This window comes from Triplophysa rosa, linkage group LG19, assembly GCF_024868665.1.
Source record: "Triplophysa rosa linkage group LG19, Trosa_1v2, whole genome shotgun sequence".
Taxonomy (NCBI): domain Eukaryota; kingdom Metazoa; phylum Chordata; class Actinopteri; order Cypriniformes; family Nemacheilidae; genus Triplophysa; species Triplophysa rosa.
This window is the reverse complement of record NC_079908.1, coordinates 2,234,326-2,252,025: the sequence shown is the minus strand read 5'-3', so window position 1 is coordinate 2,252,025 and position 17,700 is coordinate 2,234,326. Positions and strand designations below refer to the sequence as shown.

Genomic DNA, 17,700 nt, shown 5'->3' with positions numbered 1-17,700 from the left:
GAATTTATTTTATTTTATAAAATATAATAATAATAATCCTTCCGCCGTCTCTGCGGCGGTATTTCTTTAATTAGGGCTGGACAATAATTTGATAACAATATCTATCGCTAGGGATGTAACGATTCACTCAGCTCGCGATGCGATTCACGATTCTGATCTCACGATGCGATTTATTCACGATTTACTCACGATTTATTTTTACAAACTTCCCTTGCATTATTTCTTAAATGCTTCACGTTTCTTTGTATAGTAAAATTATGTTTTATTTCATATAACAAAAACTAAACTGCAATTTTAAAACAAATTAATAATAGAAAAGGTCTCTTTAATATAAACAAACTAATACTGTCTGTCAGACATGTTCACAAGTCTCGGAGGTCCAAGTCAAGTCTCAAGTCATTGAGGTCGAGTCTATGTCAAGTCTCAAGTCTTTAAAGTGGAGTCCAAGTCAAGTCTTAAGTCTCTGAAGTGGAGTCCAAGTCACATCTCAAGTCTCTGTTCTATTTTTAGCAATAGTTTTCTCAGTTATTGTAATTCACAGTGTATGAAGCGAAATCAGTTTTGAACTATTAATTAACTCTACAGAATGTCTTGGGTATTCAAACCAGTGCTTCGAACCAGTGCTGATGCTGGTGTGATATCCTGTGTTTTCTTCTTTTGACTAAGTCTTTGCGCCACATTTACCGGTGCAAAATCAAAATACATTTTATGCGCAAGAATGATGTACTAATATGAACAGTTTTGCTGTAATCTAGGCTAAATTAAGTAATGTAATGAATTGCATGATGTGTAATTAAATGTTCCAAACAAAGATTTAACTGTTTTTACATCACTTACTTGAATGAAATTAAACCAGGTCATTACCTTTATTTTTCAGAAAAGTTCAGTAACTACTGGATATGCATTGTTGCAACACAGAGAATATTAGACCATGAACACATGTACTAGTTCATTCAATCTCATTTGACTTAAATGACTCGTTCAGTAGGGTGTATTCATTAAGTACATTCAACCAATGAAACACTCTGACAGGGCTCACACTGAAGCGCTATTGGCTTATGGCATCATGCCTCTTTGAAGAACAGAGCTGCCCTCTTTGCTTGAGACTGAATGAGAAATATCTTTCAAAAAAGACATTACAGAAACTGTCTTACATTTCGTCAATCATTTTTCAATCAATTCATACTTGCTTTGATATTTAGCATGTCATTCAATCTTTTAATATACAATACGACTTCATCACTTCTTTTGGCTTAACTGTTACTTTATGTTGTATTTCACGTTATACAGCAGCTGGCATATAAAATGTTCGTGCTTGCCTTTGTAATGAGTTTCAGGGTGACTCGCCTGCAGTCGCGCTTCAAGTTTGTGGTGCTTTACCGGCGATTGTGAAGGAAAATAAGACGCACTGTTAACCGCGTGGAGATGCAGAATACACGTGTCAGTGCTTCCTCTTCACCCAAAGACTTCTCTTTACCGCTTATATGAGATAAGCAGCACATGCGCGCAAGCTGATGTCCGCCAAGAATATTTTCGTCTCGTTTTTATAAGTTAACGAAAATGTCTGTTTTTTTTATACTGTTTTCAGTATCACGCATTCATTTTTATTTTGTTATCGTCTCGTTTTCGTCAGTGAAAACATGTCGTTAATGAATATTTTCGTTATAGTTTTCGTCAACGAAATTAATACTGATGTAAACTATTTAAAGTTAATCATCCATTATAATATCTGCTGCACTTAAATGGTCTGGACAGAAGCTACTAAAGTAAGACTTGGCTACATTTTGTCGTTTATATAACTATACGATGAACACGCGTCCTCCAGATGCGTCGCACGTGTACATAATAATGCTGACTTTGTGTGTTTAGAGATGAATCGTTGTGACATTTGCTGCAGAACATAATGTATTGGGAATTAATAGACAATGTGTTATATGATGCTGTCATGTGGGGAAGTAAAGGAAGAATGTGAATGAAATGTTCTACCAAACTGACTTGCATTTTTTACGAGTCTCATGAGTCACGAGTCCAAGTCAAGTCTCGAGTCAGCTGTCCAAGTCAAGTCGCAAGTCTCTGTTTATGCGACTTAAGTCGTGGACTCGAGTTTCCATCTCTGCTGTCTGTGCTTTTCTTGGATTTTTTGCATTTAAGAAATGTCAGCATGCCCACGTTTAGGTTTGCAGTGAAAATAGCGGCCCCTGCTGTTCAAAAAAATTATTGCGATTCAGTTCACACTTCAACCGATTTGAATCGTCACACATTATAATCGATTTTCAACCGGCTCACGATGAATCATTACATCCCTATCTATCGCGATAGAATTCATTTCAATAAAGGTGATATGATTTTTAAACACATTTTTGGTATTTTAATATACATTATAGTTTAACATTGATCATTTTCCTCCATATATTCAAAACGGATCTGCAACTTACTAATGCTTGTATAAGCCAGACATCAACCGTATGCGTGCAGAAATCCATTTCTGAACTTGGAACTGATCGAGCACACGCATGAATAAGGTACGCATCTGACACGGCGCTGTGCTTCTCGTCCGGTGGCCACTGCCGCTTTGAAGTCTCCATGCATAATGAGGTGTTTGTGAAGAAAGTCTTGACTTCAAATTCGAGGATTAATTGCGTTGTGTTCATGGTTTGTGCGACAGTCATGATGCACAAATTATAACGGATCATCTCATTTCGTCTTAAATACACGTTTTGTCGGAAAATAAAGACGAACAAGTTTAATCGGTTGTCAATTTCAATTTCGAGGACAGAATGGAACATTTTGCACGTTTTTTTTTTATAGCTAACTGAAGCATACTGTAGGGCCTATGAAAAACACTGAAGCTTATTTAAATGGTTCTTAATGTCAACTTGGAGGAGAGCATGGCAAATCTTGTATGAAGTGAAAATACAGTCATACATAAGATTCAGTGGACGTTAATAATTGAAGATTATTAATTTAGATGAATATGTCAAAAGCAGGCTTTCAAGAAAAAAAGTGTCAAGTAATGGGAGGCCTGTGCCCCTGTGGAGCTTTGAAAATACACCCATGCTTTAAAGCACATTTTGAAGTTATGGAATTATGCTTTGAAGCACATTTAGAGAAGTTATTCTCTCTTTTATTGGGAACATGATTCTAATATTTGATACTTACACAAGGTAAGGGCACAGTCCTATACAAAAAGATTTTATTCTTATCATATGTAGCTTTACACACCACTGGCATCTAGAATAATTTTGATCAGCATTTTATTGTTGATATCAGAGGGCTCTCTCAACTTATATCTTACAATTTGCCTTTTGTAATATATTTTCATACTTCATTTTGGTCGGTACGATATAATTCGGATAACGATATGAACAATATTTAAATATCAATTTTGGCCATTTCGTCCAACCCTATCTTTAATGTGTGTTTGCTACTGTTTACCTCTGAGTGGCAGTCTATTCATAGATCTTCACTCAGCGCGAGTTGATGAGTCAAGCTCATTGTCTTAAGGAGCAGGTATTACACGCAGTTTCTGCCAATCTCATATTAATCTTCAGGGTTCGTACGGTCATGAAAAACCTGGAAAAGTTATGAAATTTTAAAATCGAACTTTCCAGGTCTGAAAAAGTGTTGGAAAACGAATAAACCCAAGAAGTTTTGGAAAAATCATGGAAATTGTCCAAAGAATACCTGTAAAAAATAAAATGTTTAATTGCTAATTTTAACTAATTGGTAAATCAGGCGATCTTGCGAACAGGCAAAGCAGAGGGAGTGCTCGCTGCGAGAGGGCCCTTGCTGCAGCCAGCAACGTAACGTAAACGTAAATGTCTCTGCAAATTTAGAAAATGCCAGGAAAATGCTGATTTAATAGTATAATGTATGGCTTGAAAGAGATCATGATCCGATCCAGGACGTGCAAAATGTCGACTCTGCAAATATTTTTTGACATTTCGAACATGGGAGAAGCAGCGTTAAGTAGCCACGCTAAAGGCGCGAAGCACCAGTCTGCTGTTGCGCACGAAGAAACTTTGAACCCCATCACCGGGTTTTTAAATCCGAGGAACGCGTGACACCCACAGCCAGCTGCGGTGCTTCACTTAAGTCCTCCATCAAACAAGGGACCATTTCGGATGCTGTGTCAAGAAACGAAGCCCTAACTGCAAAGGTATTGTGGGCACTAAAGGTGGCTAATTCTCACTACTCTTATATCTTCACAAGTCGTGTGAAGATATAAGGCAAGTTTTTCCTGGTATGTTTTCCGACAGCAAGATAGCTGCCAGATTTGCATGCGGCGAACGTAAATGTTCGTATATTTGCACATTTGGACTGGCTCCTTATTTTAAAAAATTAACTTTGTCAAACATATCGAAGCAAAGAGCGTATGTGATGTTATTCGACGAAAGCCTGAATCATTACTTTGAGACGAAACAGTTAGACATGCACGTCAGGCTGTGGGACGGAAGTGAGGTGAAGACTAAATACATTGACGCAAAAAAACGCAAATACATTCAACACAAAAGTAATCCCTGCCCCTTTGTGACATTAAATTCACGTCTTATAAAGCGAGTCAATTGACCTGTGCAAGAAACTGAACGCTATTATCACATCTTTGGGTGAATTCCGATCGCATTCATGTGCCCCACGCACTTATAGGGCAGAACCTTTGTATAGTACGAGTTCTGGGGGGAGATGAACAGCTGTTTTTCATAAATGTAGCCGTTAAACATAATGAATGCAGTAATAAAAACAACACCGTTTCCCATTATCTGAGACAACCGTTCACGTGCTGTACCCTTCCTACAGTTAGCCTACTTTCAAGGGCACAAAACGCTTTTTAGAACGCGACCTATCGCGTGTGCAAACCGACTGCCTGTGGCTGTGCAATGCATTGCTGATAATGTTGTAAATAACATTAAGTTTCTTGGACTGACCGATCAAATCGCTTTATAAGACGTAAATCATTATGAGCCGCGGGAATTACTTTCGTATTGAATGTAGCAGCGTTCGGGCTTTTAAAGATGTGGCGTCTCAGGAGGACGTGCATTTTAAAGCACACCGTTCTGAAAGTCTCTCCACTTATTTGAAATGTAAAGGCGGGCCAGGTCAAGATGATTGATGAGCCGCGAGTTGACTAGCCCTGCTATACAGTATAGTACCTCTTGTATAGTATTGCATACGTCGTATCTTCGAAGAGTGTTTAGTTTGATCACATTTATAAAAGATAGATACAGCTGTACGATTATTTACGGAAAAACACGAGCTGCTGGAGGCTGGCAGTGGGACGGAACTACAGCACGAGCACACAACACATAATCGCATTAATCCCTTTGTGCTTTTTACATTATGCACCTAGACGCCGATTGCCAACAAAACGGAGACATATGACTTAGTTTGACTTACCACGTATGGTTCATGTCCGGCATCTTTTAGCGCTGGGACCGTGCCATCTATTTGTTTCAAACGATCTCCAAATCCAGCGTTATGTCCACTGTTCATATAACATTTATCAACGAAATGCAGCGAGCAATCAAACACTGCTAAACTTCCGTAAGCCCATTGAAGCGGCATTGATGGGCGTCCCCTTCTCACAACAAGGATCCAGACTTATAAAAAACTTTCTGAAACAAGTTGGAGTGCTGGGAGCGTGTATCGAGCACAGAAATACTACGTCATATGTCCAACTCGTTTTTTAACAAGTTGATATGACTTAGTTAGTTTCACTTACTTACTTTATTCGGTTTATATCATTTTCAATATATAAATAAGGTGTAGGGATAGTTGTTACTTTTTTCAGTTATTGCTGGGTTGCATACAGAGCTTAATGTTTGTATTCTCTGTTTTGTGCAAATTTAAAAACACAGTGTGTGAGGTCAGTAAAGAGTGCTTATGCAAAACTCTGTGTTTGCTCACGTGTATTGTGATGCGCGTTATTCATAAAAAATGGCAAAACCCAACTCTAACACATGATTTACCTTTATTTCCTTTAAAGGGGACATTTCATGAAAATCTGACTTTTTCAATGTTTAAGTGCTATAATCGGGTGTCTGGTGCATCTACTAACTCAGAAAACGTGAAAAATGACAATCCAGTAACTTTGTTTACGTGAGCCTATCTCTGCAAGCCTGTGAGAAAGCGAGCCGTTCAGATTTCGCTCGCTTTCTGACATAGGTAGTCGTTCTTATTATAATATTACCACCCCTTTTCGTGTCCAACCTTGGCGCTGCCGCCATTTTTGTTTGCGCAAGTGACATATGTGAATTAGTTCCGATACCATGGCAAAAGTAAGCAAAGCATGCTGCTAATGGCTCGTTTCCAATGAGCAGTACGGTTCAGTGAGGTTCATTACGGTACGCAATTATTTCCATTTCCACTGTGAATGGTACCAAAATAGCGAACCGCACAGTACCACTTTTTTGGGACCTTTTCATTAAGGTACCTAGCACAGTAGTACCACTAGTACCTGTACCTAATGGGTGGAGCTAGACTCAATACAGAACGCTGATTGGTTGAGAGAGAATCGTCCGTTGCACGTGCTACAAGGGTAAATTAAGACAACGCAAGAAGCGCCATTTTTAAATACACCGCCGAAAAGACGAATACAATGAACAGAAAGGAACCATGGTCGACCAGGGAGGTGCAGACCTTCCTGGGTATAATAGAGTGCAAAGGGAACTCGATGGCATGGTGAGAAACAAAAAGGTTTTTCAGCATGTTTCTGAGAGAATGGCTGCCAAGGGGTTCCAGCGGACAGAGCAGCACAGAACACTGTTCCCAGCCTGACAGGAGAGCAATGGATTTATTTAGTTTTCAATGGAAATCCACCAGACTGAACGAGGCAAAGCTGCAAATAAAGACATTGTAAGTACCGTTATTTCTTAAGTAAGAGGTCAGGGACCTGTGGCAACTTAAAAGTAGGTAAAACGTCATTGTGAAATGTTTGTCTGTTCACGCAAAGAAAGCAATGTGTATGGCTTGTAAACACGCGACAGGATTGTCCTGTGTAACGTTACTTTCACTTAGAGAAAATGCGATGCGTTTGTCTTGAGTATCTTCACTTGTAGAAAGTAGTGTGTATGGGCTGTAAACACGCGACCGGTTTGTCATGTGTAATTTCGCATGTAGAAAACATGACGCCTTTGTTAGGAGTCTGTTCGCTTTTAGAAAACAATGTGTTTGGTGTTTAAAGACGGAAACGGCGTTTCTCATTCGCTTTATGTGACCCTTCTTTTGTCGATGGAAGCACAGGCTCACAGCCCTGGTTGCGTTTGCTGTGAAAAGGGGGCAGAGAATAGCAGCTCATTTGCACTTAAAGAGACACACATCAAAACAGCGCGTTTCTCCTCACATGCAAAACTGGGCAATTAGGGCATGGTATAATAAAAGATCTGCGGTGTATTTTGAGGTTAAACTTCACAGACACATTCTGTGGACCCCTAAGATTTATATTACATTTGTGTAAAAGTAGAAAGAAACCTCTCCTTTAAAACCAAATGTGCTCTATAACAGTGGTTCCCAAACTTTTTGAAAGCAAGGCACCCCATTGTAGTGTTTTTTTTCCCACGGCACCCCAACCCTGATTAAACTAAATGTACATGCGTACATACATATATAAAATTAAATCCAGATAAGCAAACAACAAATGAAGTATAAACAGCTGCATGAATTTATTACAAATACATTACAACGGACATTATATGAGGTGAAACAAATCATTTAAATTAACCATCTGTCATTTACAACTCGATGACACATGTAAACAAATCTTATAGACTAATATGAACCATTTGCTGTATGTGGAAATCGTTGGAACAAAACACATTAGAATAAAGATTGATACTTAATTCTTTAAATAATAATAAACAACTCACATTACATTTTTCTTTAGGTTCTTATTTGCTTTGTTCAAACTTGACCTTACGACCTAAAAAGGAAACTAAAATACCTGTGCATGGAACTGTGTTATGGGTATTTTAATGGGATACATGTGCCTGCTTTTGGGAGCACAGCCTCTTGATACGGGGGTAGATTGTGGATTGTGCTCCACTGACAGGCGCTGCCTTTTTTTGTTTTTCACGTACGCCAGAGATGAGAACGCTAGCTCACACAAGTAGGAGGTTGAAAACGGCAACAATACACTGACGGCGCAGTCTGGCGGTTTCACATTAGAACTTTTGGTGCTCACCCGGGTTCAATTAAGGTCAGAGTTCGGTTCGTTTGATTGATGTGAAGGCTGTCTTCTGAACCCGGGTGCGCACCTGCTAAGTGTACCCGAGTCCACTTAAAAAGGGAGGTCTGGGTGCAGTTCACGGGAACTCCAGTACGCTTCGTTGCTGATATGAACGCAATCATACTAAGTCGCGGAAGTGAACCGCTATTAATTACATATTTGGTAAAAATGTGTGCTTGTTTCACTCACTTTTCTGACGAGCGTGACTGACGCGCTCCAGGCAGAGAGCTGTACGTCTCATTTCTGTGCACCTTCAGCGTTCTTAAGAGCATTTGCAGTACATTCATAGACGAAAGTACCATTATGTACTGAAGCTTTGGAAACAAAACATATGTATAAAAGTGAAGCGAGCACTGTAATGCATTTTGCCGCCTTCTCCTGTGTCGTTGTTACAAGCGACAGGGTAAACAGCTGCAGGCTTGATGACGCAAACGACCCCTGGTTCGAACCCAAAAATAATAATATGAATGCAGTCCAATGGGGGCAGTAGGAGAAATCAAACTAGGGTTCGGACAAGGCAATCGTGAAACCAACCTGAGATAGCTGGGACGCGTGTCCAGTGTTGGGTAAGTTACTCTGAAAAAGTAATTAATTACTAGTTACTAATTACACATTCGATAATGTAATTAGGTTACTGTACAAGTTACTCTCTTCAAAAAGTATTTAGTTACTTATTATTAATTACTTTCTATATCCTACATCAACATTGATGAGTTAAGTGATTCAAGGATAGACATGAAACGGCTCTTTTAATTCATTCAAATAAATAATATTAAACTTCATAAAGTATTATTATTAATTACAAATGTGAGAATTATACATTAAAGCACGAATTTTAAAGTTAGACTTGGAATTTTGATGTAAATTCCTCTTCTGCACACACACATATTACACAAAGTATTTAGTTTAATTACATCAGAAGTAACTGTAATTAAATTACAGAAAAAATAAGAGTAATCCCTTACTTTACTTTTTCAAGGGGAAAGTAATTAAATTACAGTAACTAGTTACTTAGTAACTAGTAACTTTATTTGTTACTAGAAAAAAGCTGAGAATCAGCGGCACCGCTAGCCAGTTGTTGCGGCACCCACTTTGGGAACCACTGCTCTATAATATTGTTGGATTATCAGCATCTATCCACCATAAATAATAAATAAATACGTCTGTACTGAACTGCGTTTCTCTGCTGTTAAAGTGATCCATATTTCACGGTATTTCGATATCTTAATTGTGTTTTTGTGGTGCACTGTAACAGTGGTTCACTCTTAGTTTTTTTACATATTTTACCTTAATTCTTCACCGCTCTGCTCTTCTCTTCTCACAAAACGACAAGATTTTTTCCGGTTTCTATAAAGGTCCTCCTTACAAAACACACTCTGAATGGTCAAGCGGAACTAATCTGTTGTGATTGGTCACCCGTGAGTTTAGTCTTCACAGTCCATTGTGATTGGTCAAGCACTCAGAGCTTCAGTGGAGAATGTCCCGTCTTTCCATACCTTCGGATGAGATGTTAAACTGAGGTCCTGACTCTGTGGTCATTAAAAATCCAAATTTTCCCATACATCATGACCTCCTATTCATCCCCATATGTACTAATTGGCTTCGTAACTCTGTCTCCTCTCCACCAATAAGCTTTTGTGTAGTGGGTGTTCTGGCGCAATATGGCTGCCGTCGCATCATCCAGGTGGATGCTGCACATTGGTGGTGGTTGAGGAGATTCCCCCCTTCGATGTAAAGCACTTTGAGTACCCAGAAAAGCGCTATATATACAGGTGCTGGTCATATAATTAGAATATCATCAAAAAGTTGATTTATTTCACTAATTCCATTCAAAAAGTGAAACTTGTATATTATATTCATTCATTACACACAGACTGATATATTTCAAATGTTTATTTCTTTTAATTTGATGATTATAACTGACAACTAATGAAAATCCCAAATTCAGTATCTCAGAAAATTAGAATATTACTGAAGACCAATACAAAGAAAGGATTTTTAGAAATCTTGGCCAACTGAAAAGTATGAACATGAAAAGTATGAGCATGTACAGCACTCAATACTTAGTTGGGGCTCCTTTTGCCTGAATTACTGCAGCAATGCGGCGTGGCATGGAGTCGATCAGTCTGTGGCACTGCTCAGGTGTTATGAGAGGCCAGGTTGCTCTGATAGTGGCCTTCAGCTCTTCTGCATTGTTGGGTCTGGCATATTGCATCTTCCTCTTCACAATACCCCATAGATTTTCTATGGGGTTAAGGTCAGGCGAGTTTGCTGGCCAATTAAGAACAGGGATACCATGGTCCTTAAACCAGGTACTGGTAGCTTTGGCACTGTGTGCAGGTGCCAAGTCCTGTTGGAAAATGAAATCTGCATCTCCATAAAGTTAGAACTAATTCACATATGTCGCTTGCGAAAACAAAAATGGCGGCATCGCCATGGGTGGACACGTTCAGAAAAAGGGGCGGTAATATTATAATAAGAACGACTACCTACGTCAGAAAGCGAGCGAAATCTGAACGGCTCGTTTTCTCACAGGCTTGCAGAGATAGGCTCACTTAAACAAAGTTACTGGATTGTCATTTTTCACGTTTTCTGAGTTTGTAGATGCACCAGACACCCTATTATAGCACTTAAACATTGAAAAAGTCAGATTTTCTGTGCGGTTAAGTTGAAAAAGTGTACAATTCTGAGTTACATTTCGGAAGGTAAAAGACTAAGTAAAATAGACTCAAGTAGCTTTTGCTTTCCAACAAACACCCATGTTCACTTTTTACAGTGTAGGAGCCAATGGCTCTTTAACTGATTTTTTTGTCTGGAGCCCTGTTATCATAGATTTTTGCTTGGTGCAGTGTCGAAAAGTTGCTATGTGGTGTCCTGAATCTCTAATAAGTTAAACAACCCTGATCTGAAGTTTTATATTCAGCGAAAAAAACAGACAGTGTAGTCCCGTCCCCCTGCACTGCAACCTATGAGGCTTTCTTTTTTTAACGTGAAAACCCCCTTTTCAATAATTGATTTGGTGATTTGGTAAATTGTACCCCGAGTTTGGGATAGTTTGTGTGACTGATTATTATCTTACACTCTTTCGTAGAGTTAGTTTTGTAATTATAATCATAAGAACGCTAAATGATTTAAAACGCCAATGTAAAATATTAATGCTTCATGGCTCGTAATTGTAAAACTGAACTGTTATTTGATTAAAATAACACGTATACATACTTTTATCCTCCCCATAGATGTCATTATAATGCCATTATAATGGCTTTGTGGTGTAATGTACAGAAACAACGGCATGTATAACCAAATTATCAAGTAAATTTTTTACCACTGATATCGAACATCAACATAATAACAGAAAATTTTGTTTTCATAGTTACCAACATGGAGCAGGAAATCTGAAGGGTCTCGAATCATTCTGTGTAAAGGATCTCTGATCCTTGTCAGATCTTCTCCGAACTCATAAGGCATTATAGGTTATGGTATTTGGCAAAAAGGCTGCAAATAGTTTTAAATAAAACGTTTTTATTTATTTTATTTATAAAAAATATTTGCGTCCACACCAGCAGATGATAATGTTACGTTAATTCTAAACTCGCATGATGTAGTAGGCTAACTTTACTTTCACACAAATGTATGTATAGCTAACCTAAATGTGGTGTATTAAGTGTTTATATTTACTCCAAAATTTGTAGTAATGACAATTTTAGAGATAGAGTAACTTTGGGCAGAGTTTTGGTTGGCCGTGATCCTTCTTTGTGAAAATGAAAATAAACTTTTAAATATTAGTTCAGTACAGAAAAGAATAACAGTTCATCAGTGTCTTAATCTTTATTTTATAACTACAACAAACAGTACAGCCGTTGCTTTACGATTTCATTGCTGAAAACGTCTTTCCTTTAAAATGTCACTGCAATTGCTGCTCTCTGAAGGCTGAAGGTGCGCTCATCACATCACAGGGACGCAAAGCATATCTTGCCAGCTTGCTCTCATACATGTAATATGTAAGTAATATATCAATAAGTATTATATCAGCCTTAAAACACCACTTCCCGAACGCTTCTGTCAGTAATTTGTAAATGAATGATTCCAACAGTTTCGTTCTCATAGCCTATATGTATTGGTATAGTTGTGATGTGAACTCTGCTATTCTCCTTCATTTAGAATGATTTTTAAAAGTTATTGTTTATAGTTATAGTATGAACGTCCATTAAAGAAGGGAACATATTAGGGCTGTGTATTGGCAAGTGCCTCCCGATACGATACATATCACGATAGATGGGTCACGATACAATATATTGCTATGTATTTCGATACGATACACATTTGCGATATATTGCAATACTTCAAATAGAAAATGTAAAAAGTAGAGCTAGAAATACAACATGCTGTGCACCACCGGGGGTTTTCTGTAAGGATAAGTGTAAAAACATCCCTTACCTCTGCAGAGTGGCCATGATGTGCGATGCATGGACCTTTAGATCAGAGGTTTGGGTTCTCAAACTGTGGATTGCGCCCCTCAAGTGGGTAGCACAGGGGAATAAGGTGGCTCACGCAAGTCACTTGGCTGTTGTGGTGCATTACAGTTAAAACACTGAACATGGGCAGTATAAAACCCCTGCTTCATCCGTGCTGTAAACGTGCTGGTGTCACATCCGTGAAAGCACAATAAATGTCATTGTTACTTTTCTTAATAAACTTTTTGTCTAATGCACTGCAGTAGCCAAGTGACTTGTGTCATGACTTGAGAAGCCTACAAACAGCATTATTTTATATAACTCATTACTCCATGACTTATTTTGAAAACCAAAGCACACCCACACATCAGCTCTGAGAGCTCCAAGCGTTCTTATATTTTTCGCCATGCTCGCTTCCGCTTACTTTTGGCCGTATGTATATGACATGATTTAAAAAAAAATATCGATAGTAGAGGTATCACTATCGAAACACTATTGAAAAAACAAATATTGCGATAGTTACATGTATCGATATTTTTGCACAGCCCTAGTACATATATCTCTTTGTTTACTATTACAATAATTAAAAATATATTTTTTCATATTAATCACCAAAGCTCTACTACGCCAGGTTTATCAGACTGGTTTGTTTGTCGAACAAAATAGCGGTTAGTCACGGGGGGACATAATATCAGCGTTATCATCAGATTGCATGTCAATCAAAATGCTTGCGAAGGGTCAATTTGTGTTCCGAAGATAACTGTTGTGGTATGATTTGAGGGTGAGTAATTAATGACAGAATGTTTTTTTCAATGTTCGGTGTACTACCCTTAAGATCATTACCTTTTGATCCAGTTCACCGAACCAGATTTGTGCGCTGATCTGATTGTGGCAAAAAATATGTTTTTCTTTTCTTTAGGACGGAACATCTACCGCATCCTGTTCAAAGGTCGTCAGATGGAGCGTAATGAGCTCTTCCTGCCAGGTAGAATGGCATATGTGGTGGATCTGGAAGATGAGTATGCGGACACTGACATCCCGTGCACCCTTATTCGCAGCAAAGCTGACTGCCCCACCATGGAGGTAGAGACACACAACACGGGATTGTTTTTTTCTCATTAATATGTTAATTGGGCCATTAAAAGGTTGGGCGATAAAATGATAATTAATTAAATCACGGTAAATTCTATGTGGATATATTAGAAATGGGCAGTCGTGGCCTAATGGTTAGAGAGTCAGACTCGTGACCAGAAGGTTGCCGGTTCGATCCTCAGGGCCGGCGGGTAACGACTGAGGTGCCCTTGAGCAAGAGCACCTTACCCCTACTTCCCCGGGCGCTGCAGTGATAGCTGCCCACTGCTCCGGGGGTACGTTTGGTAGTTATGTTACTATTAGAATGTCTGTGACAAACATGCGTTACAACGTTGTTGATTAAAGAGCTTTATGTATGAATGAACGCCACTCTCAGCTAGGTGTGTCGAAATTAATCATTTTTACGATGCATCGCGATGCAAATGAGGACGATTCGGTATCGGTTCAGTAACAGACCATTACCGGTTACGTACTTAAGTTTTTCTGACGTCATGTCGCATATGTGCTTTTACTGCTTTAGCATACAATGGCGGAGGTAGGCGAGACGCCAGTAATTAAAAATGCTCCAACTACTTTTATGAAAAACCCGGTAAGCACGACCTGGACTGGACACATGCTGTGTGTAAATCTTGTCACGCACAAATGAAATATGCTGAAGGATCATTGTCGGTTGCCGGGCGCGCGCCCGGATCCACAGCGGCGGCGGGGACCACGGCCCCCGGGCCCCCAACCCGGACTCTCAATTGACTGTCTGCCAGACCTGCGTGCGGTAGCGTATAAGGCAGGCCAGGGGGAGACCCCGGCCGGCCCTCAGGACCTGTACCTCGGCGCTGTACCCCCGGCCCGGCTTCACCCTGAGCTGTTAACGCCTGTCAGTGCCACTGCTGTCTGTGCTCAGTTGCAATAACATGCGATTCCTGGACTTCGGTCGCGACAGGTCGCACATTACATTAGCGAGGACTGGGAGATTACTACGTTCACACTGCAAGCCTTAATGCTCAATTCAGATTTTTTCTGACTTTTTGTTCGGCTGTTCACACTATTTTTAAAATGTGGCCAATATCAGATTCCAGTGTGAACTTGTGATGCTTATAAACTGAACCATATGCACAAAACAACAGCACGCTTTCCTACAGAATTAAGCAAGGGTCTAGTCAGCGGGTGTGTTTGACTTTATGCGGTGCAGAGCAGATTGATCTCACGGCGCGATTTTAGAGCATTCCCAGAGCAGTCTGCTCTCGGGCTGTGCGCATGCCGGTTTGCACGTCCCAGCATGGAGTAGAACACACCTATAGCTTATGTTTTACCACCGTGTTAACACGCACGTGAGTGGTGGATGCAAAGCGATAAAAGACAATAAACACCATTAATGCATTTGTTGTATTGCATCGCGCCGTATCCAGTGGCAAAATTTCTTATTATAACGGATTCTATAGTCATTTGTTATATCGTATCGTGCGGCTCACGTGCGGTAGACAGTGCAACGGCTTATGTTTATAATCTGATGCTTAATGTTTGGCAACCGAGCTGTAAAGTTCACTTCCGTCAACAGAATAGTGCGTGAAGCTTTAAATTAGCGCAGAATTATAACGCAAGACGATCTACAAGGATGCAAAAGTAGCATGAATTTCAATATGACTGTTCAGACTGAGGTCGCATTGCGAAACATCAGACCTGAATCTGATTTAGGACCACATATGGAAATGGCTCAGATCAGATTAAAAAAGATTGGATTCCATGTGGTTTGTCCTGTTCACACTGTCATGCAGTAAACAGATCTGGGTTGCATATGAGCAAAAAAATCGGATTTTGGTGGCAGTGTGAATGTAGTTTGCTGCAAACGAGAGCGGTTTATGAGTCTCACATGGGTGCTCATCTGGCAAAGCTACTGTCTCATGCTGTGAAGAAATGGCAGCTATCGGATAAAGATGTAGTGCTTGTGACATAATGTTTGATGTTTGATACATCAAAGAAGAGCAGGTAAAATTAAAGGTTCAGTTCATATATCTGACTGCTTGTATTTATTGACAAAATTGTATATATGTTATTGGCAGAGGTGGACGAAGTACACAACTTCCTTACTTGAGTGAAAGTACAGATACTACTGGTCAAATATTACTCCACTACAAGTAAAAGTTGTAAAGACAGATTCTTACTTAAGTAAAAGTACAGAAGTACGTGCTTTTAAAAGTACTCAAGTATTAAAAGTACATTTCCTTTATGTCAGTTGTGCATTGTTTTATTGTCGTATACCTTATGCCTCTGAAGCAACCTACTGAATACACTGAGTAGCTCACAGAATCAGTTGTATTAAAGGAGTAGTTCACTTCAAAATTTGCCCCCATTGACTTTCCATAGTCGTTTTTATTCCTACTATGGAAAGTCAATGGGGGCAAATTTTGCAGTGAGCAACTCCTTTAAGAGCTTTATATGTTTACCACATACAGTATATGTTTAGTTTAGATATAATCCTTTATGATCATTTAGCCTAATTATCCTCATTAGCCCCCTAGGCCTATATGTATTTATGAGCAGTGTTCTTTTATTTTGTATATTCCCTTTACCAGTTTTAGCAGCTATTTACCATAAGTAGTAAGGTTCTTGTAAATAGTAAAGTGTAGAAGCCATGTGTTTGTTGGACTTATTACCATAATTTAACTATAAACATAAACTATAGCTAGAATAATAATGAATATAATAAAACTATGGTATGTTTAGTTGCTGTGGTTTTACTAAAGATTATTAATTGGAGTATGGTTCCTATATTTAGAAAATGGTAAATTTGTGGATACTGTGGTTTTTAATGCAAATACCATCCCTGCTGAAAAAAAAACTATGAATTTTTTAATTAGAATGAGATTTTTAAATTAAATTCCTCTTTGTAGTGTGTTTTGGGTTTTATTCCAATAGGATTTACCATTCCATCAATAGAATCCATCACATACCAGTAGAACCATTACAGTTTCCATTTAAACCAATACAAATCCCTTTAAAACCAATAAAACCATTATAACTTCTTTAATAGTTTCTATTGATTTTTCAGCAGGGTGCAAGTATCCATAGTACAAGTCCCATTATAACCATTAAATCCATTACATTTTATGTTGTATTTTGGGCAGGGTTCTATTGTTTTTATTTCAACAGGAATACTTCAACTATAGTTACTTCAGTAAAAACATCATTCATTTTCCAAATCGCTTTAAATGATATAGCAGCAGATCAGAAGTTAACACGCACGTGTAGCTCAAGGTGTATGTGATGCTTATGTACCGTTTAGCCGTTATGCCGATCATTTTCATGACAATGTTTCAACGATCTTTGACTGATCGTAACTCACAGATGATTACACCACACTTTAACATCTGCCTTTTTCGTCTTTTAATGTTCTATTTGCCTATTTAGAGCGCTATCAACGATGTAGCAGCGCCTACGTTTACATTAGTTTAGCGGGGAAGATCCCAGAGTTGCCAGATTTCCGTTAAAAAATCCGCCAAATGGCCATTCAAAGCTAGCCGGAAAACCGCGAGCTTAGAAAAACTGAAATACTTGGCAACAGTGAAAGGTCCTGGCAGATCGCAAGCCAGATAAATTGAGCACACAGGAAAACCCGCTGCATAGAAACCATTTTCTACTTTTGGACCTTTTTATAAATGTAGTGGAGTAAAAAGTATGATATTTGTCTTTCAAATGTAGTGAAGTTAAAGTACAAGTACTCAGAAAAAATAATACTCAAGTAAAGTACAGATACTCAAAAAGTGTACTTAAGTACAGTACTCAGGTAAATTTACTTAGTTACTGTCCACCTCTGGTTATTGGGAACTAGTAAAATTTAAATTTGAGGATGCAGTGCATCGTCAATGCATCGTAATATCGAATTGAACCGAATCGATGACATGATGATCGTAACCGAACCGTGACACTAGCACCTCTACT

General features: G+C 38.9%; 1 protein-coding gene across 1 annotated transcript in view; it reads left to right on the top strand.

Moving 5' to 3' along the window:
• Positions 1-17,700, top strand: part of ik (IK cytokine) — a 66,633-nt gene that overhangs the window by 39,931 nt on the left and 9,002 nt on the right. The window contains exon 9 of the mRNA XM_057359558.1: positions 13,595-13,758. Within this exon, the coding sequence (XP_057215541.1) occupies positions 13,595-13,758 (164 nt within the window). The remainder of the gene's footprint in view (positions 1-13,594; positions 13,759-17,700) is intronic.